The sequence below is a fragment of the Syzygium oleosum genome, unplaced genomic scaffold (assembly GCF_021117445.2).
Source record: "Syzygium oleosum isolate NSW1041296 unplaced genomic scaffold, Sole_v2.1 Sole_v2.20, whole genome shotgun sequence".
NCBI classification, from domain to species: domain Eukaryota; kingdom Viridiplantae; phylum Streptophyta; class Magnoliopsida; order Myrtales; family Myrtaceae; genus Syzygium; species Syzygium oleosum.
Genome location: NW_026607504.1, coordinates 4,043,076 through 4,069,270, shown reverse-complemented (window position 1 = coordinate 4,069,270; position 26,195 = coordinate 4,043,076). Strand labels below are relative to the sequence as shown.

The window sequence follows — 26,195 nt, the reverse complement described above, 5'->3', positions numbered from 1 at the left end:
TTTTCTTATCTTTCTCTCGAACGGAAAAAGGAATTTATAATTTGTTAGACTTCTAGAGGCACCGCTTATTTAAATTGATAAGTAAAACGCTTAAAAAAAGTAACGTCGTGGTTTGGAAATATCTACACGTGAAAAAGTGAGAGAGAGTAGGAGAAGACTTTCAACTCTTCATGCTCGATTTGAAATCAAGCATTGACGTGGGACTCTCGCGATGTGAATGGATGAAAAGGCAGACATTGTCAACGCGGGGATCGTTCGTGTTCATATGAGGTATGAAATCGCTCCGTTTTCTCGACTTGGCATATGAACAGCGACAGCAACACGGAAAGAACCTATATGGTGTAGATATCGCGGGTGTTCTTTATGATCGATCGGTCTTAATCTTCACGAGCTCGGCGAATTAAGATGCGCAGAGCTTTGATCTCGTTAAAAGACGGGCATCAGAGAGACGAAACGCGACGGTTTCAGCAGCGATAGGGGTGGCGTCCGAACCGGATTTCGCGCGCCCCGATTAGTCCGCCTACCCGGGGGATCCCGAGAACCCGTTCCCCCCCCCACGATGTGTTCGGGATCTCACTCCGTGAAGTGCTCATCGCAAGGAAAACGAGCAGACTCGCTCGCCATTTAAGTAACGTAGGAATACCGGGATTAATTTTTTATTTTTTTGGTCAAAGTACCGGGATTAATTTAAGAATCTGAAAACATTAATTAAGAAGGCTCATGTCAGGTTTGGATTGTGCTCCAATATTATAGATTAGGTTACCTCTACATTAAAAATTGATTAGTGCGACCCTATGGTCACGTTCAACATGATGAACATTAGTTTAGTTTAATATTTCCCACTAAATTTCCACATCATTGGCTAATTATGTTATTTAAAGATTAAAAAAGGCACTGTCAGCTTTCCCAAACCTCTTTAATATATTAGTATATTTTAGCGGACACATCTCATTCCACGTTTTTAATTAAACTCTCATCAAAAAAATAAATATATATACTCGCGCTCCATTGCGGGACAAAAATTTACCAAAAGGACTGCATAGACAAATGGATATCATATTTTATCAAATTTTTTTTAATCTTTTTCATTAATTGACATTTCTTAAATAGCGAGCAACGTCGGTTAAATGCTCATTTATTTAAGCTAACAAAATAAGAAAATAGTTAATATAATGTCGCTAGGAGTTCTCATTAAATCATGATTAATAATAGATCACAAAAAAAAAATTAGCACTATGACATCTGATAATGACATCGAAGTGGTTACCATTTTTTCTAAGGTACGAAAACCTAATTATTTCTTAAATTTAATTTGACTATAAGTCGATTATTAAGTGCAAATTGTCTAATCAGTCATAAATTATTTGTACGGATGTTAATTCGGTCCTACACTTTTCAATTTTGACAATTCAATCTTAAATTTTTACATGGAATTTCAATGTAACCATTTTGGTCAATTTTCGTCAGAAATAGCTCACGTGGACAATAGGCGATTACTATATTGTCACGTCTGCGAAAACAGGCCAGAAAGAGTACATTGGAATTTCGCATACTAGGACTGAATTGTCAAAATTAGAAAGTTCACAGGCAAATTGGTATCTGTATCATAATTTTAGGACAAATCGGGTAATTTTCCCGATCCTTAAGGATCAACTCGAGAATGAAACTAAAGTGAAAAAGTAAAGTTTAAGCCTCATAAAAAGGGGACGCGCAAAGGGAATGATGAGGGAAAGTAAGATAATGATTAACGACTGACCATGCGTATACAATAATTGAAATCGGGGGGACATTGATCGGACACATGAGACTATATACAATCTTAATATATAGATATATATATAAGTACACCCGTGACTTATATTCTCACCAACTAATGTGGCATAAATAAAATAAAATAAAAATGACACACTTGTAACACCTGACGCAATCAGAAAACTAAGAGAGAGAAAGAGACTACTGTTCATTACATGCTCCTCTAATCACGGAAAATCCAATGTGATTACTATCGTCTATTTTTTTTTTTTATCTATCCTATTCTAACTTTCAACTCACTTTCAAACTTTTGTCCTGACTCTTACAGAGCGTGAAAATCGAAATCCATACCTAAAACTACACGTTCCCACCCCTAATCCCTCTTGAGAATGTGGGGAATCGAACTCCCCACCTCCCCTTTCCCAAGTAAAAAGGGTGGCCACTTGAGCAAATCCTAGTGATTAATTATTATTGTCTGGACAACATTAAATCCTATCTATCCCACCCCGCCAATGCTGGGAGTACCCATTATGACAACGAAATTATAAAGCCAAGTACTCAAAAATAAAATAAATAAATAAATAAAGAATTCATACCACGAAGAACTCTAAACCGGTACACTTGTGACAAATTTACTCAGAACTAATTTTTGGGTTAATATCACAAAAAACCCCAAACCGGTACACTTGTTTGACCACCAAAAATCCCAAACTGGTATGCCTGTGACAAATTTACTCTCCGTTAGCTTCCGTTAAATTTTACCATCAAATTGCTGAGTTGGATGACACGTGGCAGTTAACGGGTATACCAGTTTAGAGTTTTGTCCCTCTATTTGTCACAGATTTACCAATTTATGATTTTTCGTGGTATTAATCCAATTTAATGGAGGGGTTTGTGATTTTTCATAGTATTAATCCAATGTAACGGAAACTAACAGATGGTAAATTTGTCACAAATGCGCAAGTTTGGAGTTTTTTGTGGTAAAAAATTTAGTTCAGGGTAAATTAATCACGAGTGTACCGGTTTGAAGTTTTTCTTGGTATTAACCCTAATATAAAATAAGCATTTATGGGAGGTAAAAACATAACATATAAGAATGTGAAAATTTCTTGATAAAGAAAAATATTTTTCATAAAAATCACTTTCAAGAAAAATAGTTTATTTTCATTTATTTTCTAGTTTATGGAAAGTGATCTCTTTCTTGCCGAAATGAAAAAGTTGTTTTTCCCCTACTCTAAACTTGTTATTTTCAGTCCATGTAATAACTTTGGGTCGTGCTTTTTCCACTGTCACTATAGTTAAAACACTCCCTATCTCATGGTGTTTCAACCATATTAACCTTTATGGGTTCCACCTTTTTTTAAGTATCTTTTTTTTTTGCTTGTGGTATACCGTTTGTTTTCTTCTTTATTTTGTCGTTAGTTCCATTTTCCTCCTCCTCTTTTACTTCTCTACATTCCCTCTTAATTCTGATCATGGTTCAAGCCTTGGTATTATTTGTAAAAAACGAACACTCTCTTTTGTGGTATGCCTCTGTCACTTGTTGTCTAGATCACGTCGCACTTATCAGTTTTTGAATCTTTAATCGGAGTTTGATACCTAGAAACATAATAGGAACACCTCTTCAGCCCTCTCAATCGACGGCAATGGCAGCTCGGCAACTAAGATTGACACAAGTCGTGCACCCAACAAAGCAAATTGCAATAGCAAATGCTTAGTGTTTATTAAGAAAAACAACAAGCAATCCACTTATGTAGCGAGTTAAAACGTAGTAGAGAATTTTATAGGAAATTCGCTAAAATTAAAGATCTCATCACACCATGTTCAAACTTCAAGTTTAACAAACAAAGAAATCAAGTGCAGAAAATAGAGGTATGAGATGCAAAGAAATCTTAATGATCGATCCTCACTTTTTCTCAATAACGATTAAACTCAAACCGCAATTTCAAAATTTCAATTCCGCTTGCATAGCTCATTGCATCAAAAACTATCTATTATTGGCATGAGAGTGGTGTTTTAGAATGAGAGAGAATAGAGAGAGAAATAAATGAGAAGAAGGAAAGTGGGACAAAAAAAGAGAAAGAAGAAAAGTAAAAGAATGCTTAAAAAAAGTGGGACTCGCAAATGTTAAGATTGTCAAAATATTATGATATGAAGTGTTTTAGACTAAAACATGACTTATAACTTTTCATCATTCAAACACCGGAAAGTCGGCAAGCAATTTCTCGGAAATAGTTTTCTTTCAAACAGATGGACCCTAAGTGCCCAAATAAAAAGATGGCCAAGTCGACGATCTACGCAAGAAAGGCATGAAATGAAAGTACATACACTAAAAAAAATTATTATTTTTTAGTGACGGATGTAGACTTGATATATCGGAACAACATATGCAACTATAAAATAGTGAGATTCAAATCGAACTCTATGAAAAATGACTAATGCCATCGAAAACCCCAAATTAGCACCCGAGACACGTATCGTCTTGCATAAAATTTCAAACTATTACCCCTAACTCAAATATTCAGCGTTCTATCTAATGTCCACGTCAAATCCGTCTTGCAGTATGTCGACATGTATACATTCTAATGAGATATTAGACGAAATGTTGATAGAAGGCAGGCGGGTTCTAAATCAGAGGCACCGATTTGGGATTTAGAAAAAAAATCGTGTCTATCATGTTTGGTACTGAGATCGATTCCGTCAATATTATAGAAAAATACGCAAAACCTCTGCAACTTTTTCCGCGATCCTGGAGGACATTCTCCTCCACTTCTGTCTTGACTGCATCTGATACTGAACCCACGTCGGCGCGATGCACGACCGGACAAATCACGGCGGGGATTCCTTAATTGGCGGTCGTGCGGGGGCCGGCGGCCAACCAGATCGCGAGTTGACTTGTCGGTACGATGCTCCGACATCATTCAAAACCGAAAATTATAAAAGGAAGGAAGATGAAAATTACCACTAGTATACTGCCTCATGCAAGGCAAGCGAATAATTTATATGAATAAATAAAAAGGCAATAAATTGGGAATGCTCGAAATCCCAGATTGGATCTCCGACCTTTTGGCCATGTTTTCAAATTTTCTTTTTCATCTTGCAATGGGCAGCACGCCATTTATTTGTCGAACGATGTTACAGACTCGTGTTTTTCTTGATCGACAAAAGGTGTCGACCGGTGGCTTTTACGATCTCCGGATTATCTTAAGTTAGTGCCGTACAAAGTCTCGCGCCGACCCGCTCTATTTGTAATCGTTCGATAAAATATTTTCCGATTAGTCCCCACATGTGTTCCTTCTACCTCGTCAAAAAAAAAAACGCTTGAAATTCGAGTGCGAAATCCCCTCCACTCTTGTGGGATCCAGCACACAAGACCGACAGAATCAAAAAAGCAAAGCGAGTTCACCTAAAACACACACACACGCTCTTTCAGACAGAGAAACCATGAAACCACGAAGACTGAGAACCCACCAAGGCCCCGCAGTGTCTGAGAAAACGACAATGCGAACCAAGATGTTCTCATCACTTGGTAAGAAATTCAGTGGGATGTAGCCAAACCAGGAAAGCTTTTCTTTTTTGATTGGGTGGTGGGAGTTTCGTACCTGCCCCTGCTTATACCTTCCTCATCTACCACCTACTGGCCATATACAGTATACCCTTTGGTACAAGAGCTCCCATTTTCTGTTTTTCCATGAGTGAATGAATGCACGGTAAATATTAAATGCGCTCTTATCCTTCGGGAGCATCCTCCTTGATCTTTGTCACCCAAAAAGATAGCTTCTTTTCCAAAGAAACCGAAAGAAACCTTCAGAGAACCTCTCTCTCTCTCTCTCTCTCTCTTTCTTTCTGTGGGCTTTCTGGCTTGAGAGATACAGGGACGGGAAATGGCGACGGAGAGCAGTGGTTCGCAAAGCAGAGAGCTTGATCAGACTCCGACATGGGCTGTTGCTGGCGTTTGTGCTCTTATTATTCTCATCTCCATTGCGTTAGAGAAAGTCCTCCATAAAGTTGGAACGGTATGCGCTTCGTTTGTGCTTCAATGCTTCCTTTACTCTCTTTTTTTGTCTTTTGTGTATGTGGGTTTTTCTTTTTATTTACTTTTGTTCGCGGGTACGTTTCTTGAAGGTTTTTTCCTTTTTGTCTCTGTTTGTCCTACATGGGTTTTTCTTGATGCATGCGTTTCTTGGAGCAAGATTTCTGATTTTCTTGGGCTTGAATGAACACAGCTGAAATGCCAGAAAAAAAAAAGAAATAGTTCTTCAAGATTGTGAAAGTGAAGTTCGAGTAAAATTTTTAGTTCTGTTGCAGTGGCCTGTTCCCGATCTTGAGATTCTCGTTTTTTTGATGAAGCTGACACTTTCACAGTTTACGCTAATTCTGATGTTCAACGAGTACTAAGATGTTGTTGCTCTGTTCGACTGAAGGATACCCTCTCTGATAACTTTATGTGTAATTCGTTTGCTTTTGGTATTTCAGTGGCTTACCGAAAGGCATAAAAAGGCTTTATTTGAGGCTCTGGAGAAAATCAAATGTGGTAAGAATGAGATTTTAATATATGATTTGTAAATTAAATGAGTCTGATGATGCTTGTTCTAATCAGATATCATGTGAGTATCGGCGATTCCTAGGTTCTATGTCTAACGTTGGTGTTATTAATGCAGAGCTGATGATTCTAGGCTTCATTTCGTTGCTTCTGACGTTTGGGCAGAGCTACATTGCCAAAATATGTATCCCAACAAGCGTTGCCGAAACGATGCTGCCATGCAACAAAAAAAATACGACATCAACCGAGACTGATGACAGACGGCGGAGACTTTTGTGGCATGAAAGGAGATCCTTGGCGGCTGGTAGCTATGCTTCTAATTGCACATCGGTAAGTGCATGCGTTGCTGTTTGAGCTATTTATGAAGGAAAAGAGTAGATCTTGAGTTGCTTGATTGCTGTATTCGTCTTCTTTATTCACGAAATGGTACACAGCCAGTGCCGTGCCAAGCCTTAATGCAGGAGGAGGGAGGGGCATGTCCGGGGTTCGACAGCTAACACTCCTTGTTTTCTCGAGAATCGCTATGAAACGTCTTCTATTTCATAACTGATTGTCTGCAAAAGAAAAGCTATATTCATAATTCCTTGAATTTCGTGACTCGTCCGTGTGAAGATTGTTATGTTGATCAAAATCTGCATTCAAATGGTATTTTTTTTCTTTCCAACCGAAGCTGAGGACAAAGGTTTTGTAATTTATGCAAAGATGATTGTCACTTGTGCTCCAATACCTGTTGATTTCTATTTGGTATGAAGTTCTTCAAGTCCTTTTCCTCCAAATAAATGTGAAGCAAAACAAATTAATATTGCTGTTGCTTTGCCATCCCAACTGCCATAATGCCTTGTCCTAATTCTTTGTAATTAGGCACTTCATTCTTTTCGTCAATTTTTAGGTCAAGGAAGTTCAGTAGACTCTGGAGAAGTCGCAGTTATGATTCCTTAAGCCTAACGATCTGTCTAATTTTTCTCAACAGGGAACCCCCCTAATATCTGTCAATGGATTGCATCAGTTACACATCCTCATATTCTTCCTAGCCTTCTTTCATGTGTTGTACAGTGCTGTTACCATGATGCTTGGAAGACTAAAGGTATGGATGCTCCCTCTATCACGGTGACTCAAGCATTATGGCTGGCTTCTATGCCATGATGCAAACAGAAAAGCTCCTAGACTGCTATGATTCACGTGATCAGAACTTCTTGACTTCTCTGCTTCGTGTGGTCAGTAACATCAAATAGCGAAAAGAGCCACTAGCATTCTCTTCATTGTAATTCTGATGCTGTCAACTTAAATCACCGTTTGACCAAAAAGAAAAAACTTAATTCACCTGGAAATGTGCCGTCATTTTTTGAGCAATCGCTTTGTATGATGATAATGAATTGCCAAATGTTGCTGAAACATTTGACAGATTCGTGGCTGGAAGCAATGGGAACAAGAAACTTCATCTCATGACTACGAGTTCTCAACTGGTACGGTACTCACTATTCAAGACAATGAGAACGATTCAGCACAACTTATTACTCCTTGAGGAGCAATGAGTTGCTATCAGAGTTAATCTAATATGCTTGCATGATGCAGATCCTTCCAGATTCAGACTCACTCACGAAACATCATTCGTTAAAGTTCATTCCAGCTTTTGGACAAGGATACCTTTCTTCTTCTATGTTGTGAGTAGCACATCTCACTGCGCATACATAATTTCTCAAGGCGAAGATGCAAAGACATGATGATATACAGTGGTTTTGTAGTTCGAACCACTTTCAACTTAACCACTCAAGGTGCTCGTAGGAACATAGTAAATTTAGTGTGATCAGAGCAACTTGTGTGTTTGGCTTCATATTCGCTGTTTCATTGCTATAAGTGGTCAAATAGGGAGATATGCCTAGCAGGTCAGCATGTCTATGGTGCAGCTCATGATATGAATGGGATGACTCAATAGAGGTTAATACTAAACATCGACCACCTTACTAGTCATATGCATGCACCATTTACCGCCCAAGTGACATGCTTTTAAGAATGGTGCCTGTATATTTAGCTTTTGGTCCAAATTTTGGATGGAATACCCACATTCCAAAGTCAGGCCACCAGAGGATTCCCTGAGCCGTGTAAATAGAGAATTAAATTCTGGCCGTTACATAAAAGGGAGAATTATTAAGGAACTCAAGGCTTCAAGAGAAATTAATAAACTGAAAAAGCTTAAACCCTCGCAGCAGGCAATGAGAAGGACAAAAAAACATTGGATTCTCTCTGTTCCAGTTTTCATGCATTTCGTGCGTTCGGTGGAGCCTGAAATCTCTCCAACATCTTCTGTTGCAGGGATGTTTCTTTCGACAGTTTTTCAGGTCGGTTCATAAGACAGACTACTTGACATTGCGAAATGGGTTCATCGCTGTGAGTCTTTGGCCTCAAATGGACATTGCTTGTGACCATTAAAATAAGTACTCTTGACCATGCTATGCATAAACAGGTCCATATTGCCCCTGGGAGTAAATTTAATTTCCAGAAATATATCAAACGATCACTAGAGGATGACTTCAAGTTCGTGGTTGGAGTAAGGTAATGACCTGCTTGCTTTGTAATTCTGTTTATGAAAATCCACACTCAAAGAAGTTGTGAAGAAGAAGAAGCTGTGTTCTTACATTAGCTTTTCCTTTTCTTGCCAGTCCTGTGCTGTGGGCTTCCTTTGTAATATTTTTGCTTCTCAATGTTAATGGTGAGTCCTTTTTATTCAGTGAAGAGCTTTTGGATATATTCTTCATCTTCATCTAAACTGTAAAGTGATATGATCGAATTTATTCACATATGAATTTCAGGATGGCATGCACTGTTTTGGGCTTCATTGATTCCAGTAATTGTAAGAGATAAAATCTTCATTGTGGTTTATACTATCCGAGTCAGCTTGGAGACTACATCTCATAACCGTATAAATAACTGCAGATAATATTAGCTATCGGAACAGAACTTCAAGCGGTTTTGACAAAGATGGCTCTAGAAATCACTGAAAGGCATGCGGTTGTTCAAGGGATTCCTTTAGTACAAGGCTCAGATAGATACTTCTGGTTTGGTCGGCCTCAGTTAGTTCTTCATTTTATCCATTTCGCTTTGTTTCAGGTATTAATGCTTACCACTTTTCACTTGTCAGATTATATTTGGAATAACAAAACTAATAGATCCGACACAATGTTCTCTCTAAACTCTTTTTCCAAAAGCAATTTAATGTAAACTCTTGGTTGCTGAAAGTTTTCTTATTGGGAGAAGCATGGTAAGCCAGCATAATATCATTTGTTAAGAGTCTGAAACTATGGACCAAGACTACACTAAGGAACAAGGAAGCTTGACTGAGCAAAGAAGTCGAGGGACAAAGCTGCTTCTATAATAACCCTGTTGAATAGGAGGGCGAAGGCTTTTTGAAAAACTTTTTTTGTCTAGTAAATGAAATTTATTTATTTTTTTTCGAAATTCGATTTAGATGGAGGGGCTTCAAGTTCTTATAGCGTAAAAAATAATCTGCAGTTTTTTTCCATGGGTCTTACTCTAAGGATAAGCATGCAGATATAATTATACAGTAGCTTGGTTTGGTTGAGATCCTTCACTAAGCTTTTGTTTTTGGTGCAGAATGCATTTCAGATCACATATTTTCTGTGGATTTGGGTAATGACCTGATCTTTACAAGCTTCGTTGTACACTCAAAATCATCTTTAGTCGTCTCGATTCAAATAAAAGTTTCTTCCTCTGTAGTACTCATTCGGCTGGGATACTTGCTTCCATGACAATGTAAAGCTTGCAATCGTGAAAGTTGCTCTAGGGTAAGCCGCTGATCTGCTGTTTCTTCTCTTTGTGATATCGCTATAGCTTGGACATTGTTTATGTTAACAACACATTGAATATTGAAATAGCCTTGAAATCATCATCTCTTATAAACGGCAGTAGATTCTGTGAATCAAAGGGAAGATTGCCTCGTAAAATTGGTCGCAAAATTGCTTTTCTTCTTGTATTTGCATTTGGTCATGTAATATAGTCTCCCAAATTCGGTTAATCCTTCATTGATAGCTGGCATAAGTCGAATTAAGCTGTCACTGGAAGTGCCTAGCAGATGGGTTCACAATTAAGTCCTAAGCTTTATATAATCTCAAGGAAAACATTGTGCAGGATTGGAGTCCTATTTCTCTGCAGCTACATTACTCTTCCCTTATACGCCCTCGTAACTCAGGTATATTTCGTTAACATAGAATTATCATTAGAATGTATTTGTGTCACTTTAATCTGTATTTCTAGTACATACATTGAGAATCTAGTGCGGAATCTGATGTTGAATGCATTAAAATTGGTGCATGAACACAGATGGGCTCGGGCATGAAGAAATCGATCTTTGACGAGGAGACTTCCAAGGCTCTCAAGAAGTGGCACATGGCTGTGAAAAAGAGGCAAGGCACACAGGGTGGCAAATCCCCTACTCGGATGTTCGGTCGGAGCCGGAGCCCGAGCCCAAGCCCGTTGACCGTGCGATCTTCGAGCAACAGGCTGCGCCGCTTCAAGACGACTGGGCACTCGGTTCGCTCGTACGACCGCGACGACAACAGTCTATCTGATTACGACAGGGACACATTGTCGCCGACATCTGCCACAGAGAATTTAATCTCGAAAGTTGATCGCGAGGAACAAGTAATACAAGTGAACGACTCTGATCACGGGGATAAAGCCAGTGATACCGCTGAATTTTCGTTCGTTAAGACTGCCCCGACGAAAGAACCATGAACGAGCTGGCTAGGCTTGCGATGCAGGTTGAGGGCGACAGTTGCCTAGGGAATGTAGTTGTCCGGCGACTATTAAGAATGGTGCGGCTTGGAGGAAGTAACCAACTCTGTTCTGCTGTGAGCTCGACAACCTGAATTTTTATTAGGGGTCTTCTACACACTGTTTGTAATTCATGTGACACCCATAATCTTTGTGGTAGGAGTGATCTTTTTGTTGGGACTGGTTACTTACAAAGCTAATAGCCCGGTAGTTCGATCTCTGGTGTGTTCTTGTTCAGCAGTCGGAACTAGGAATTTCCAGGGGACAACTCCGAAGCGATAAGCGAAACTATGCAGACTATTCGGGACAGATCTTTACTAACGTATCAAGTCATGAACTCAACCGCATTTGATTAGGAGCTTCGGCCGCCACATCTTGAACGGAAAGACATACTTTGTGTCCATTGAAGCGACGAGAATCGAAAACTCCAGGAGCAGCATTTGTTTCATTGTTATACTGAATGAAAAGTTCTACGATCGAAGTACTTCCACTCATCTGAAAAAAGTACTTCTCATATGAATATAATCATCTTCCACTTATCTGAAAAAGGAACTTCTCATATAAATATGATCATCTCCCATCTTTCTGAGGTCATATGTGTTCCGAAGTTTTCGAAGTTTGTTTAGCCTTATAATACGATAGCGTCGCGAAAGACGACATTCAGAGCTTGGGGCCCCTAAGAGATGGTTTCGATCTAGTGATGAGTGACTTGTGCGAATTATAGGGCTCGGCTTTTGTCTTTATCTGGTGACAGATTTGTGGGGAACTTACCGCAACAATTTTTGGTGGCAATTGATAGGGAGGAGTACGTTGGAATTTCGCGGAAAAATTTATAACTATATTGACAAAATTAAAAAAATTTAAACATGAATTGACGTCCGTATAGTAGAAACCTATTTGGTAACTGGTTTATTTCTGTTCTTTTGTTCTCCGGAACAGAAAAAGAATATAAATATGTTTATGTACGTCAGTTAATTTTTTATTCTCTGAAATAGATTAGTGACCAGGGAATGGATTTAGAACGAAAATGAGAAGTAAAAAAAAAATTACCTTTTGGTTTTCGGGAATAGAAATAGACTAAAGTATTTTTGAACAAAAATTGCTCCCGAGAACATAAATGTTACCAAACGCGCCTAGGTCTACGACCAATTGGGTTCTTATCTCCAGGTTTACGCATGCTAATTAAATGGGGGACAATTGGTTTGAGTTCATTCGATGCATCGACTTGGTGATATGGTGAACTTAGTTTAATTGTACCGCTCACTTAGACACAAGTCATCAGAAATTCTTTTCCAAAAGGAGTTCTTCGTTTCAAGAAAGAAACTACTGAGCTTATTGGACACCATCAACACGGCAGACACATAGATCTTCCTAATTTAATTTTAGAAGAGTTTCAATCCTCGGTCCTCTGCACAACATGTGAAGTCAGTGACCATCCGATATGGGCAGTCCACTCTAATCAATAAAAAGCTAGGAAAAGATTTCATGAATCTCGGTTGGATTTTGACGGTTAATGTTAAGAGTTAATTGTCTAAAAAGTCATAAACATTTTGTGCGGCGGTCAATTTAATCCTAAGCTTTTTGATTTGGCCAATTTTTTTTTATTTAAAAGATATTTTCATTTATTTCCAAAACGATACATGAGAGGATTCATATCAAATTCTAGTCATAACAAGACAAGCTGATAGAGCAACAATACAAGCCAAATTTTAGAAATCAAGATATATCACTAGAGCATTGTCGGCAAGGGTAAGCGTACGTCTGTCCCTAAAGAACAGATTTGTTACTGCATTCAAGCAAAAGCATCGATGACCGGTCATTGAATCTCGCATCGTCATTAGTAATGAGCATACGTCGGGATCTCCTTCTGTAGTTAAGGCTTTGCCTTTCGGCATTGAGAACACTTAGGTTCGATATTCTCAACGCCATCACAGTATGGAGATAATAAAAACATATTGAACAAGCTCAGATCTGACGCTTGTGAGAGAGAGCCATTTAGCAAGTGCGAAACACCGGAGCTTCTCCTAATAAAAACATGTTGAAAGAGCACAGATACAACACCGAAGCTCTTGTGAACATTATTGAAAGTGGTGTTGTAGTTTTGTTCGTTAAAACTTCTAGATCTAGAACTAGATCAGGGAAGCATAACTACGAAATTTAGATCTAGATCATTAGAGTAAAACAAGAAACAAAAAAAGGAAATTTTGTCATAAACCGGAAATTGCTAACATGGACGCCGGCCGCCGATGCTGATATAGACAATTTTTGCAGTTTTTTTTTATAAAATTTTCAGAATTTTTATGTTTTATGGTTTTTATTTTCTTTTCCTGTCTTTTCTTTTTGTTTTCTTCCAATGTTCATCTTCCCGAAAGGGTCGGAGGGGGTCACCAGCCACAGGCGAGCGGTCGCGACGTCCCTCGCACCTCGCCTAGTGGCAATGACGACCCTTGCACCTTGCCTCGCATAGTGGCCGGCAACGGTCAGCTGCTGGCCATGTATATCCTTTCATTTTTCAGGAGAAAATAAAAATAATGTAAAAACTGTTCACGTCAATATCAGTTGGCGTTGAATGGACTGTCACATCAGTAATTTTTAGTTAAAATTGAACAGAAATACTATCTTCAAAATTTGTCAGAAGATTTAAAACTAAATTGGCCAAATAAAAAATTATAGGACTGAATTAGCCGCCGAAAATAGGTTTAGAACATTTTTGGACAATTTTCCCAATGATGTTGTGAAAGGAACTTTACTTTTATCAAGGGAATAAGCAAATTTCGGGATATAAGTCAAAAACTAGGTAATAAGACGGCAAATCGCCTCATCAAATCTAATTATTACATGCACGTACTCGATACACTTTCTCATGCATCGTAATTTCTTGATATATCGAAACTTCTGTACAATAATTGCGACCGGTAGAAGTAACCGTAAGAAAGATAGCCATAAGGACAACGAGTGCTCCGCCCGCGTTAGCCTCACCACGGGAGAAGCGGTTTTTCCGGTTAGAACTAATCAATACTCATCTCTTTTATATATATGAATAATTATCGTTTTGATGGTTATGTACATTTACTTATCTTTTATTGTCAATTTTCATTCTGTCCAAGTTCAATCTCGTCTCCATAACAGATGAGTAGAAACCTAATCAAAGCTATGCATGAGCACAAATGGAAAATAGTTATGCAAACGGTAAGCACATTACACGTGCTCCCCCATGCAACTACATATTGCCAATATACAGAATGATTGACTCGATTCTATTCTTTCTTAATGCTAATGGATTGGCCCTGCCATTAAAAGCCAGAAAATGTTTCCCAAACTGTCCCTCGGCATGCCAATTGCCACATCATTTCCAACTTAGGTCCTCTCAATTTACCATAGATATGCACAAAGGGGTCGGTCCATTCTTCAAATTAGAACAGTCGATACTCTATATAAACCCCCCCATAAAATCAAACACCAAAGCCTACACCAACATCAAGAAACCACCCTCTCAATCTCTTCCCTCAAATCATCTCCAGGAAGGGTTTTCTCCCCTTCAATCAGATCTCCACTATGGTGCTCCGCATGGAGTCACAGTACTTCTTTGAAGCCATACCCCAAGGTTACTCTTACCTGACCTATCTGCTGTCACCCCCAGCACCACCGGAACCCATCAAAGACCACTGGACTCCTGAGGAGAACGAGATCTTTGAGAGGTGCATTGCTGAGCTTGACCATCTGTCCAGGGACTTCTTCGACAACATTGCGCAAAGGATCCCCAAAAAGAGCGTAGGGCAGATCATGAGGCACTTTGAGGCATTGGTTGAGGACGTCGACCAGATCGAGTCGGGTCGAGTGCCAATCCCCGACTACGACAAATCTAAGAGAAAGGTTGATGTGAAGACAGAGCCAAGCGATGAGCCAAGGGAGGGTAAGAGCACTCGGCGAGCCCCAAGAAGGAGGGGAGTCGGATGGAGCAGGGAAGAACATGAGTATGACTTTTTGCCCTAATGTTTACATGAGTTCTTTTTGTGCTTCTGTAATTTTGAAGCTCGAAAAATCACTACCCAAGCACGTTGGTGCCGCCGTCTAATCGTTTTTTTGTTAGATTTCATTCCTCTTATTCCCTTTTCGGTTTGTCGTTTTAGATGCTTGTCATTTCCAGATAGCTTCATACGGAAAAAATCTCAATTGATTCATCAATCTTTCGACCCCTTGGCGATGCTGTTATTCCTGTCGCTTAGTTATTAATTGCGCCAAGTAATTTTTTTGTCTATCATACTCTAACTCTCAACTCACTCTCAGACTTTTGTTCTACCTCTATGCAAAGTGTGGAAGTTGAAACTATATCCGAAATTAAACGTCTCTACCCCTAGTCCTCTTAAGAAGGTGGGGAATCAAACTCCCCACCTCTCCCTTTCCAAATAGGAAAGTTGGCCCAGTGGTTGCGTCACATAATTTTAGTGGATAAAAATCCACGAAGTGGGCTTGTCCGTAAGATAGAGACAGCATGGCCACATGATTTCGAGTCTTGACAGGAATATAACGGTTATCTTGTCTTTTACCGTATCTGGATGTAGAAATTAACTATCATCGTTTTCGTGTACCTTTCTTTCTTCTTTGGCGATTGAATTTCATTTGTTCCATGTGTAACCAAGGAAAGGCCCTAATCTTTCTTCTTTGTGCCCTATGGATATATATACTGATCAAAACAATTGGGGTGCAATTGTTGATTTTCAATTCACAGGTTGTTCCTCGTGGGTTTGGCAAAGTTTGGGAAGGGTGATTGGAAGAGCATCTCCAGGAACTGCGTCAGGACCCGGAACCCGACCCAAGTCGCGAGTCACGCCCAAAAGTACTTCAAGCGCCTCAAGAACGACCCCGACCGCCGCCGCTTCAGTCGGCTCTCCGATCCGTTGGCCCTGCCCAGCGCATCGGAGACGATCGACCGTCCATCGATCTACATGCCCTCGCTCCGATTCGCTTCGTTCGGGAACCGAAGGATTGGACACTCGCTCGCATATTATCGGTACAAGAACTAGTGGGAAACAATGGCACCTCGAATAATGCTGGGGGGGGAATTGTTTCGATTTCTCCCTGAAGGGGTTCGATGTTCATCACAGTTGCAACCATTGAAAAGAGGAAGATTGTACATAAGATCTACCAAGTATGAAAGTTGATGTGTACATATAGCATATGATACATAAGTAAAATCGCCGATAATCGAACTTGTGGATTGCGAGATACGGGTACTATAGTCGATAGATCAATTTGCCTGTGAATTTCGAATCGATCAGAGCATGACTCTCTCATTGTTGTGAGTCTCCAATGAAGATTTATCTTCTCTCTTTTGGCAACTGAATTATGATGAATCCAACAGGATTCCATTTCCTTGTTAAGGTCGAAAAGTAATGGACCCGTTCAATTACCACAAGTGCCTAAACGTTATCTTCTCCAGAAAAAAACACATAATCAAACCTTCAAATTTTATAAAATCGAGCATTCATTTTCCACCATTTTCCACCCTACATCCTTGCTTCTGGTAAAATTCCAGTAAATTACCGCAGTACTACCGCCTGGGGCTTTCACATATAAAAGTGTGAAGTACGATGTCAATCTTGTAATTTCTAGGACCTATCTCGATACGACGTGTGTACGACGACCCTCATCGACATTCCTCGGCCTTGCGTGGCGTATCCTTTTTATTTGTTGACATGGCGATGCGTGGCTTTATATGTTTATCACGTGAGTAAAATCACAATATGATAATAGGAAAAAAAAAAAAAGACTCGAGAAAAGAAAAGGCATCGTATTTTCCTCCTATTCAGGTTGATGACATACCCTGTTAACTAATGGGTTACAGTTATGAACATCGCCTGAGATTACATTTTCAATTAATTTTGCATGTGAATAATATCCACCACTTATAACCGCACCATTTATAACTAAACAAACATAAGAGTGGTTGGTCGTCTCTCTAAAAATGAAGTTGGCAGAATAGTAAGCCTCTATTTGTTTCGCGAAAAATAAATGATTTTAAAAATATTTTCCTAAAAATGATCTTTTGTATTGTTTAGAAAATTGAATGAACGAAAAATATTTTCACCGTTCACGAAAATGTTCAGATATAAATTATTGCTGATAAGAAAAATATTTTTCATTAATTAAATTTTTTTGGTCAGTATTAACTAATTATTTCGAGCAATACAAGTTATCAATTTTTGGAAAATATTTTTTGAATTATTGATTTTTCACGAAACAAACGGAGTATAAACGAGTAAAACCGTGGTCTCCACAAACTGACAACCAAAACGACAGCGTGTGGCGGCTTACGATTGCCGTTCGGTGCACTTCCGAGGAATGGGGTTTTATTTAGGGGTTTAAGCGCAAGATGTCCGAACCAAAATATAAGAGACGCGCACGTATTGCGTAGATTCTCCAGGGGAATTTGCTCTCGCCGTCGTCTCTCTCTCTCTCGCTCGATCGGGTAAGTTGAGGAAGGAAACTGGTTTGCAGATGCAGAGCGAGGCGATGGGGGAGACTCTCTGAGATGGGCTGTTGGAGATCTCCTGTTTTTTGGTTATGGTATCATCAAGTTTTGATTTTTCCTGTTTTTTTTTTCAGGGGAAATGATGAGGGAGGTGGCGGAAGAGAGAATGCGCCAGGAGTACAAAGGAGGACATTACTATGGAGTTTGTGCGGTCGGAGGAGTTCTCAGTGCTGGAACCACCCACCTGGTCATAACTCCTCTTGATGTCTTGAAAGTCAATATGCAGGTTTCGTCTCTCTCTCTCTCTCTCTCTCTCTCTCTGCTTTTTTTGTTTTTGGTTTTTTTAGCTCCAGCTTTATTTTTATTTTCTGGGTCATAGTGAAATGGATGTTCTGTTTTTTGTTGGCGTTCTGCTTGTTCAATGCTGTAGTGTCAATTCTATGCATTGGAGGAACATGTTTCTGTTCTTTAGTTGAGCTCAGTGAATAAATTGAGTCAGTTGATTGTTTCCTCATCGGCGTATCAGAGGTAAGACCCCAAATCACTTTCTGTTTTTGGTGCTAGTTTTGTTGATGACATAGGCTCAAGAAATTGAATTCAAAGAGGTGGTATGATATATGTTCCCACAATGATTGAACTATTACTGGTTGAGTTTACTTGATTCATTATATGACTTGTTTGCATATTATTCTGGTGACAATGTGACCCGGAACTGCTGATATGGTCATATCCAATTGAATGTGGAAAGTCCAATCTTCAACGAGAATTGGATGCTTCTGCAGTGTGGCTCATATTTTCCTTCTTTGGCATGTATTTAATATTTCTGCAAAGATTTGTTTCTCTTGGACGTTTTATACGTGAATCCTTGTTATCTTGTAGGTGAATCCAATCAAGTATAACAGCATTCACTCATGTTTCACTTCTCTATTGAGAGAGCAAGGCCCTTCTGCTTTTTGGAGAGGTTGGGCTACCAAGTTCTTTGGATATGGTGCTCAAGGTGGGTGCAGATTCGGTCTCTACGAGTACTTCAAACAGGTTTACTCCAACATCTTGGTCGGCAGCAACAGGAGCCTGATTTTTTTTCTCAGCAGTGCTTCTGCAGAAGCATTTGCAAATGTTGCACTTTGCCCTTTTGAAGCCGTTAAAATCCGGGTTCAAGCACAGCCGCACTTTGCAAAAGGCTTGGTTGATGGCTTCCCTAAAGTATATGCATCAGAAGGCCTTCTAGGGTAATATTTGTAGCCTTAGTATTTTTTACTTGTGTTAGAGTTAGGAGTGACATTCTAATGCTGTTCTTGCTTTCAGATTTTACAGAGGGCTTCTACCGCTTTGGGGTCGAAATCTTCCATGTAATCTTTTCATTCCTTCTTGTGCTAAGTAGAGTTGGTCAGCCTTTCTCGTGTTGAATATTGCATCTAAAAGATGCTAGATGAATGGAAGCTGCTACAAGAGAGCTGTCTCAGACCATTCTCTTTCTAGGTGACATTAAAAACTTAATCCACAAAGGTTTTAGGTGGGATAGCTGATCTATAGGTGGATGGTTTGTCCTCATGTTATGCCCGCATGTTTTACTTCTTAATGTTTATAGTCCATATTATGTTCAAAATAAAGTACAGAAACTCACACCAAGTTGTTGAACCATTGTGTGCAAGAAACCCAGTATTATTGCATATTGATCTTCTCTTAATTTTGTCCCTAGGCAGTTTCAATGGTGATGTTCTCGACGTTTGAGCATTCAGTGGATTTCCTGTATCGTAATGTTATTAGAAGAAGAAAGGAGGATTGCTCAAAAGTTCAACAACTCGGGGTAACATGCTTAGCTGGATATGCTGCTGGATCTGTTGGTAGCTTCATATCAAATCCTGCTGATAATATTGTTGCTTCAATAAACAACAGAAAAGCTGACAGTCTCATGCTGGTATATGTTTGTAAGCAGTTATTTACCCTAATGTCTCAGAAAAGTTCGATCTGATCTATAAGTTCAAAATTTGCAACAGGCAATCAGGAGTATTGGGTTTGCGAATCTGTTTACGAGGAGCCTTCCCATTAGAATTATACTCGTTGGACCTGTTGTAACTCTGCAGTGGTTGTTCTATGATACCATCAAGATTTTTAGTGGATTGTAAGTGCACACTTGCCTTTCTAATTTTACTATTTCTTTCGTCAGTAACTTGTCTTATTCACTTGTTTTCTCTTTATGGGTGAATTTTTCTTTGACAATTGCTTAATGGCCATATCCAAGAAATTTCTGTCAAAATTCGCTGGCCAAAGCCTGTTATAGTTTAGAATGAAATGACCCACCAACAGGATTCTTCTAACTCTATTCTTATTTACAAGGGTTTGAGTATGGTTGTACAAATCCTTGTCTATGGTTGTACAAATCCTTGTCTTGCAATTGATTAAGAGATATATGTTGTATATCCATATGTATGGATCTTTGGGATACCGAAATGGCTTGTTTTTTCAACATTGTCTGAGGCATGGATTACTCAAGTATGTGGAAAGAAAATGATAAAGTGGAAAGTCCCTCGTCCTAAGGCTTTTCTTTGGATTATATAGCAGCATTTGGATGCTTGTCTGTCTACTTGTTTTTGGACAACATAGTAATGTACCCTTAAATTTCTGTAAGTACGTAACCAGAGAAAGTAAGTGCAAACTTTCTTTCATTTGTATGATAGACGTAGAATGACAGTTTCAACAACTTGGATCATTAACACCACATAAAATGAAGATTCTGTTCCAATCTGGCAACAAATAGGGTATAGTTCATTCTGATTTTATTCCGGTAAATTTCAACACTCCACAATTCTCTGCGCAGTGACAAGTTGATGATGTCTTGCAGGCCAACTAGTGGTGAAGTTTCAGCTGATCCAGAGAGAGAGAATATAAAAGGCTGAGCTATGCCGGAATGATTGCAGTGTTCTTCAGAAAGCGAGGTGGTGTCCACATCAAGGAAGGAAATTAGAGCTTTTTCTGGTGTTCAATATGCCGGAATGTGACAATCACTGCAACTACTGAACAATTCTGACAAACCATGAGATGTGATGGCAGCTTTTTATCGCCGATACATATCGTGGTTTATAGCTTTAATTGTTCTAGATTGCTCGACCATTGTTCTTGCTTTTAGCTCGTCGGAGTTTCTCTTCATCGGCGACCTAACTTAGATATGTCTGAATAATGTATGACGAATTCTTGTTTCTTGCCAAGAATATATGGTTACCAGCTGAACTTCAGGCGTCAGACTGCATTTCTGGATTTTTCATTTACTTATAGGATGTACTTGCTTTCTGCAGAGCCGTGGAGCTTGGTGAAGTACTAAATATATTCCACTTCCAGCTCAACGACCACTTACATTTCTTTACTTTTAAAAATACCAATCATGCATCTCTTGATAAAACCCCATATTGAATAGATCAAAGTTAACCTTCCTTGCGAACTCATTTTAAAATCTTATTTAGGATTTGGATGATTTGATTGATTTTGAATGCTTTGGGTGAGTGAGAATTTAAAATCGGAGGATGAATTTTTTTGAAAAGAAAATGATATTTTAGACAGATAATTGATGTCAAGATGTAAAGTGATCTCCTAAAACAAATTTCAAGTATATATTTGACATTTTCAAAGGTAAAGGTACATAGGTAGTCATTGGACAAACGAGTCATATTTGTGATATTTTCTGAATAACATTTATGTTGCTCCACCTTTGTATTTCCAAGTCATATTCGTATGACTACAATGTAAATGCTCGCTGGTAATCAATCAGAAGTGTTTTCATTGGATCATATAATCCAGACTACTCCGATTGCCTTTGAGGTGACTCTTCACAGGGCACTCAAATTGCTAAAAGAACGTTGGGATTTCAATCTTTGGCAATAAGTCCAAGTGTAAAGTCTTTCTTTAGGTGCTATCATACCAATAATTCTCTGAGGAAACTTCGCATATGCATACATGGATGGCACCCCACTTTAGTACGCAAATTCGACTTGATTGGCAAATAAACATGATATTCAATTCGTAGTCTACGAATTGATAAGACTTAAAATCGCGAAGTTCAGACAAACACATACGATCAAGATAAATAACTAGACATAGCTGTCGATCAAGGATTTCCTCATCTCATCCACAATAGCGCTGGGTTGCGCTTCCCTCAACTTGAAAACACTCTCGATCACGGATAGTTCAGTCGCCGTGGTGTCCGAACCGCAAAATGCTGTCCAGTCATTCACGGTCATACCGGCACCGATTACTTCGCTACCTCGGTTCACAGTTCCAGCCACCAAAGGAACCTGGAGGAGGGTCGAGAGCTCATCCAAGTCTTCAATGGATGTATGTGGATGAACCTGCTCCAACATATTTTAGCATCTTGTAAGGCAAAAGTTTAGCTAATAGGCAGATGCCCATAAAGAATGCCCAAGTACAAAACTGTACAAAAGACAATGTAAAGACTGTCCTATCTTACCAGTCCACCTCTGTTTGAGAAGGCACAAAAGCTACCCACAAGAATGTTGCCAGCAATAGTCTGCCTAAAGACTTCCACTCCAAGAACATCTGCAATTATCTCCTCGGTTTCCTGATTCAACCAATAGACGGCAATCAAAAATCAGAATTCTTCTAAACTCAGTGGACCATGCAAGGAATTCTTAAAGGGGCAGAAGGTGATTTGATTCCATAAACCACACACTGGAAGGCACTAAATCCTAGCTGGATGATGTTCCCACAAGTTCTACAATTTTTTCAACACAAAGATAATTCATAGGAAAAAGCTTTCAACGCTGCCCAATATGCCTTATTTTTCCTAATGCATTTAGGAATACGTTTTTCTAATATAGAAGCACTTTTTTTTTTTTGGAAACTGCCATGAAAAATTTGAAAAAGTGATTGCTGCTGAGAGGTCCACAAAATACTTTGTACATGTTTAGAGAGATCACCCAAACAACTGAGTTTTAGTCCACCATACAAGTGCTGAATTGTAGCACTTAGTTCTTATTGAAGAAAACACAATCAAACTCCGTAAATTTGGGATTTCGACACAAATTGCTTGACAAAAGATTGTTTCTCAAGGAAAAAACAAAGTTACTTTGTCAAGATCGGTATGAGTAAGGGCAACATGATCATTGCATGCTATGCAGTTCCCCAGGGCAGATAGCTTTTCTTCAATACGTTGAACAACAACTTGATCCGGCAGACTATTTCTCAAGTGTTGAAGCTCTAAGAAAGAAAAGAAACGTTAGTAGAGAATGGAAGTCGAATCAGCAGACCGGTCCAAAATTGACAAGGAAATTTATCTGGCTTGCACCTACACCACATGATGAAGTGGACCAATACTTCCTGTTTAAGCTAACAGTTTCATCAGCTCTGAAGTACAGTTTACTTCACAGAGAACAAGTTTGGTGTATGATTTCTTTTTCCTATGGCTACAAACATATAGAGAGAATAGAAGAGAGTAGATATGATTGAAAATGAGCAGACAACCAAAGCATCACTGTAGCTTACATGAAACAATATACAAACTCAGATTAATATCCCAACAAAAGAATTTTAATCAATAGAACCTTATTCGTATAGATAGGTCCCCCCACATGTATCCTATAGAAACATATGTCAGAATTGGTACGCCCTCTCGCGTCCCATTAGAATTTAGAATTAGAATTGAACGCCACGCTATTAATCAACAAAAACTTACAAGAAGCTATAAGCAATCAAGATTAAAAACTTACCCTGGTCAGTAGTGTTGTGCGGCACAAGGAGCCCATTCTTGTTTCCTGCAGTGAAATGTCAAAGTGTAGCGTTATCAAAAGTTGGCATTAGCTTATACACACTCAGTAAGCAAAAGCAGCTTCATCCAATAAACATTTAGCATGGGAAAGGGGGAAAAAGTGATCATTACCTGCAAGAAGTCGCCCAATGATCCTAGTGCCTGCAATGGACGTTTTAACAACCGGGATAACATCGGCCAGTTCAGCCTCAAACGCACTGCACAAAAGACACGAACTTTCAAAGCAAGATACAACGAAAGATCATCCTCAGACCGCGCCGTAAAACCATTCGACGCACCTGTAGAAGTTTTCCGATCCACCAATTGCAACTAAACAGTAGGCATTCGTCAACTTAGAGAAGACTCCGACTTCGCACGAATTCTCAAACTGGAGCCCTGCACACAATTCACAATTCAACGAAACTAAGAATCCCAACACAAGCACAACCGAATCGAACGAAACTAACTCCCGGTCAAATACGAAATCGAACGAACACTGACTCCTATCGAATTCAAGTCGCCGCCTTTATCGAAACCCACGCAAACGAAACTTCGCAGAAAGCAACAACCGAAACAACAACAACCGAAACAACAGTCGGGGAGGTGGGAGCTCACTTGTTGCCATATCAGCCTGCGGTTCAGGATATACAAAGAACAACCTGCAAATGCCCAAAAAAGAGAAAACCCAAATCAGCAAACCCACCAAAGCAACCGAAAGCGAAGACCTTTAAAACAACACCAATCCCATCGAAAGCCAAAAACGATCCCGACCCAAACACACGCGTGCGATGAACGATCGAAGAACGACCTCCGGTCGAGGAAATCTTACACGTTCGGGTGCGAGAATTCGTGCGCTCTCAGCTCAAGCGCGAATCCCACCCGCCCTGAAGGAGGAGTGAGGAGGAGGCCGATGAGGGGGATGCTCTTCCGGCTGAAATCAGGAGGTTTTTTTCCTAGGGTTTAAAGAGCTCAGAAGAGAGAATCGGAGAAGTGGACGAGGAGGGCGAAAGGCGATATTTTTATACGAAGCTGCTTTTGCTCTTCGTGCTCCGCCACTTGCGAACTATGAAGGGGACATCCTGTTACTGGTGCTAACTACTGACTTGTCGGATTGTTGAAAAAGTCGTGCAAATTTTTTTTTTTTTCATTCTTGTGCTTTTTTTTCGCCTTTTGGTAAATAATATATCGAGATAGCGACACGAACGGTCCTTAAGTTTTGATCCGACATGCAATGCGATATGTGAACTTTTAATCTGTTCGGCATGGTCCATGAATTTTAACTCGATGCGCAATGTGGTCTCCATGAACTTTTAATCTGTTCGATGCCGTCTCTGAACTTTTGGAACATACTCAATTTAGTCCGTGTACTATACCAAAATGTTCAATGTAATTCATATAACTCAGGAATTATATTGAACATATACAGAAATTTTAAAGACCACATTGCATATATTAAAAGTTGAGGGAACACATTGCACATTAGGTTAAAATTCATGGATCACATTGTATATTGAGACGAAGTTCAAAAACCGTATGTGTCATTATCCCGTCATATTAAAGAAAAAGAAAGTTTACCCACAAATTTAATTTTCTAAATAAAGAGCCGTAGAAATTATCAGCTCCTTTTATTAGTGAGTAAAGCATGCCAATCCCAATAATCCATCAAATAAATCGCCTCGGTGAATGATTTGACAAGCGGTCCTGTTGGTAAAGGAATTGGGATGGGAACGCTACTATCACAGGTGTGGAGCTAAATTCTCGCGTTCTAGCATAACAAAATTTAGAAATAGGACCGACAGAACAAAAAAATCAAATTTTGATTTATTAATACTTTTTTTTTTTGGTCAAAGATTTATTAATACTTGATTTTTTCTTTTTCTGGGCAAATCACGCACGTGTCTTGCCGCTCACGGAACGTGACGCGCAAGAAAGGAAGTGGGTCAAAAGGCCGCGAGAAAGAACGTCGACGCACGTGACTTGCGGGGCCCTGCCCGGCCCGAACACCTCCAAGATTCCCGGTCGGACCCTCGGTCCTAAAATCGAAAGAGAGCTGAACATGTAGATACATGACTTTGCCCACCAGCGAGATAGACTAATGTTTTATTACATGAAATTTCCCCCTTCTTTTTTATGATTTCATAAGTGGAAATATTTTTTTTTTCAAATATTCTTCTAATGCATCTTAGGTACATCCACTACTTACCCTATTTTAGTCCCGTGTATTCGTTCCCGTGTAAAGAAATTTTAAAAGAAAATTTATTAAACGAGAAGTTATGGATAAAACGATATCGTGATGATAAGAATATATAAAAACTTATTTTGCAAGGATAACCATAAAATGTATAAATAGTACTATCTCAAACTGTTAACTTTAGATTTTGCGATTTCTGTTATAGGTTAATCAGACGTTTTGAACTTCCCGACGATATGTCGAATTGTTCATTTAAGCTCCAACAAATTCACGTCAATAAGCAAAGAAAGAGAAATGTTGGGTTAATAAAAGTTTTGACATGGACGATAGTTTCACATGGCTTGGTCTTCGATAACTAGTTTACTGGTAGATCCAATTGCCAAGAAATCCATTATGAATTAGGCAAATACAGAGTTTTAAATCATTCGATCACTCAAATATTTTCAAGCCCTAGATCACCCCCAAATAAATCCACAAGTGTTATCTTGCAATATTTCGAAGAGAACTCATCCAAAAAACCTGCGGAGAGAAAATCCTAACACATTTCTTGTTTCTTTTAGTGGGCTAAAATCAAAATCCACCTCTTATATGCATAATATCTGTATCTAAAATAGGATAGGCGACGCAAGCTAGTAATCCAACTCCGACAAGGATTTGTCGCTGCTTCATATGTTCGACCAACCAAAAGTCCAAT

At 39.2% G+C, this 26,195-nt stretch overlaps 4 protein-coding genes across 7 annotated transcripts; 3 read left to right on the top strand and 1 right to left on the bottom strand.

Annotated features, from left to right (window-relative positions):
• The first annotated feature begins 5,265 nt into the window (after window positions 1-5,265).
• Window positions 5,266-11,299, top strand: LOC115683687 (MLO-like protein 10). Its single transcript, XM_030608266.2, has 15 exons — window positions 5,266-5,768; window positions 6,229-6,286; window positions 6,414-6,625; window positions 7,266-7,379; window positions 7,698-7,758; window positions 7,868-7,956; window positions 8,606-8,680; window positions 8,757-8,845; window positions 8,953-9,002; window positions 9,103-9,143; window positions 9,227-9,400; window positions 9,905-9,940; window positions 10,028-10,095; window positions 10,439-10,499; window positions 10,631-11,299. The coding sequence occupies exons 1-15, from the start codon at window positions 5,637-5,639 to the stop codon at window positions 11,042-11,044; spliced, it is 1,674 nt and encodes a 557-aa protein (XP_030464126.2). The 5' UTR covers window positions 5,266-5,636; the 3' UTR covers window positions 11,045-11,299.
• A 3,339-nt stretch (window positions 11,300-14,638) lies between these two features.
• Window positions 14,639-16,107, top strand: LOC115683644 (transcription factor SRM1-like). Its single transcript, XM_030608199.2, has 2 exons — window positions 14,639-15,057; window positions 15,813-16,107. The coding sequence occupies exons 1-2, from the start codon at window positions 14,639-14,641 to the stop codon at window positions 16,105-16,107; spliced, it is 714 nt and encodes a 237-aa protein (XP_030464059.1).
• Window positions 16,108-17,417: 1,310 nt separating this feature from the next.
• Window positions 17,418-20,799, top strand: LOC115683733 (mitochondrial phosphate carrier protein 1, mitochondrial-like). Its single transcript, XM_030608329.2, has 7 exons — window positions 17,418-17,552; window positions 17,690-17,841; window positions 18,435-18,784; window positions 18,861-18,904; window positions 19,259-19,473; window positions 19,553-19,677; window positions 20,398-20,799. The coding sequence occupies exons 2-7, from the start codon at window positions 17,695-17,697 to the stop codon at window positions 20,450-20,452; spliced, it is 936 nt and encodes a 311-aa protein (XP_030464189.1). The 5' UTR covers window positions 17,418-17,552; window positions 17,690-17,694; the 3' UTR covers window positions 20,453-20,799.
• Window positions 20,800-21,519: 720 nt separating this feature from the next.
• On the bottom strand, window positions 21,520-24,372 carry LOC115683727 (eukaryotic translation initiation factor 6-2). 4 transcript variants are annotated; one of them, XM_056320219.1, is made up of 8 exons: window positions 24,082-24,372; window positions 23,926-23,969; window positions 23,610-23,706; window positions 23,443-23,528; window positions 23,273-23,317; window positions 22,633-22,763; window positions 22,015-22,125; window positions 21,520-21,895 (listed from the first exon to the last, which is right to left on the bottom strand). In XM_056320219.1, the coding sequence occupies exons 2-8, from the start codon at window positions 23,933-23,935 to the stop codon at window positions 21,638-21,640; spliced, it is 738 nt and encodes a 245-aa protein (XP_056176194.1). In that variant the 5' UTR covers window positions 23,936-23,969; window positions 24,082-24,372; the 3' UTR covers window positions 21,520-21,637. The 4 variants fall into 4 exon arrangements, with proteins under 4 accessions (XP_056176194.1, XP_056176196.1, XP_030464184.1 ...); XM_056320221.1 differs by having other exon boundaries at window positions 24,116-24,372; XM_030608324.2 differs by having other exon boundaries at window positions 24,119-24,372.
• Between the last annotated feature and the right edge of the window lie 1,823 nt (window positions 24,373-26,195).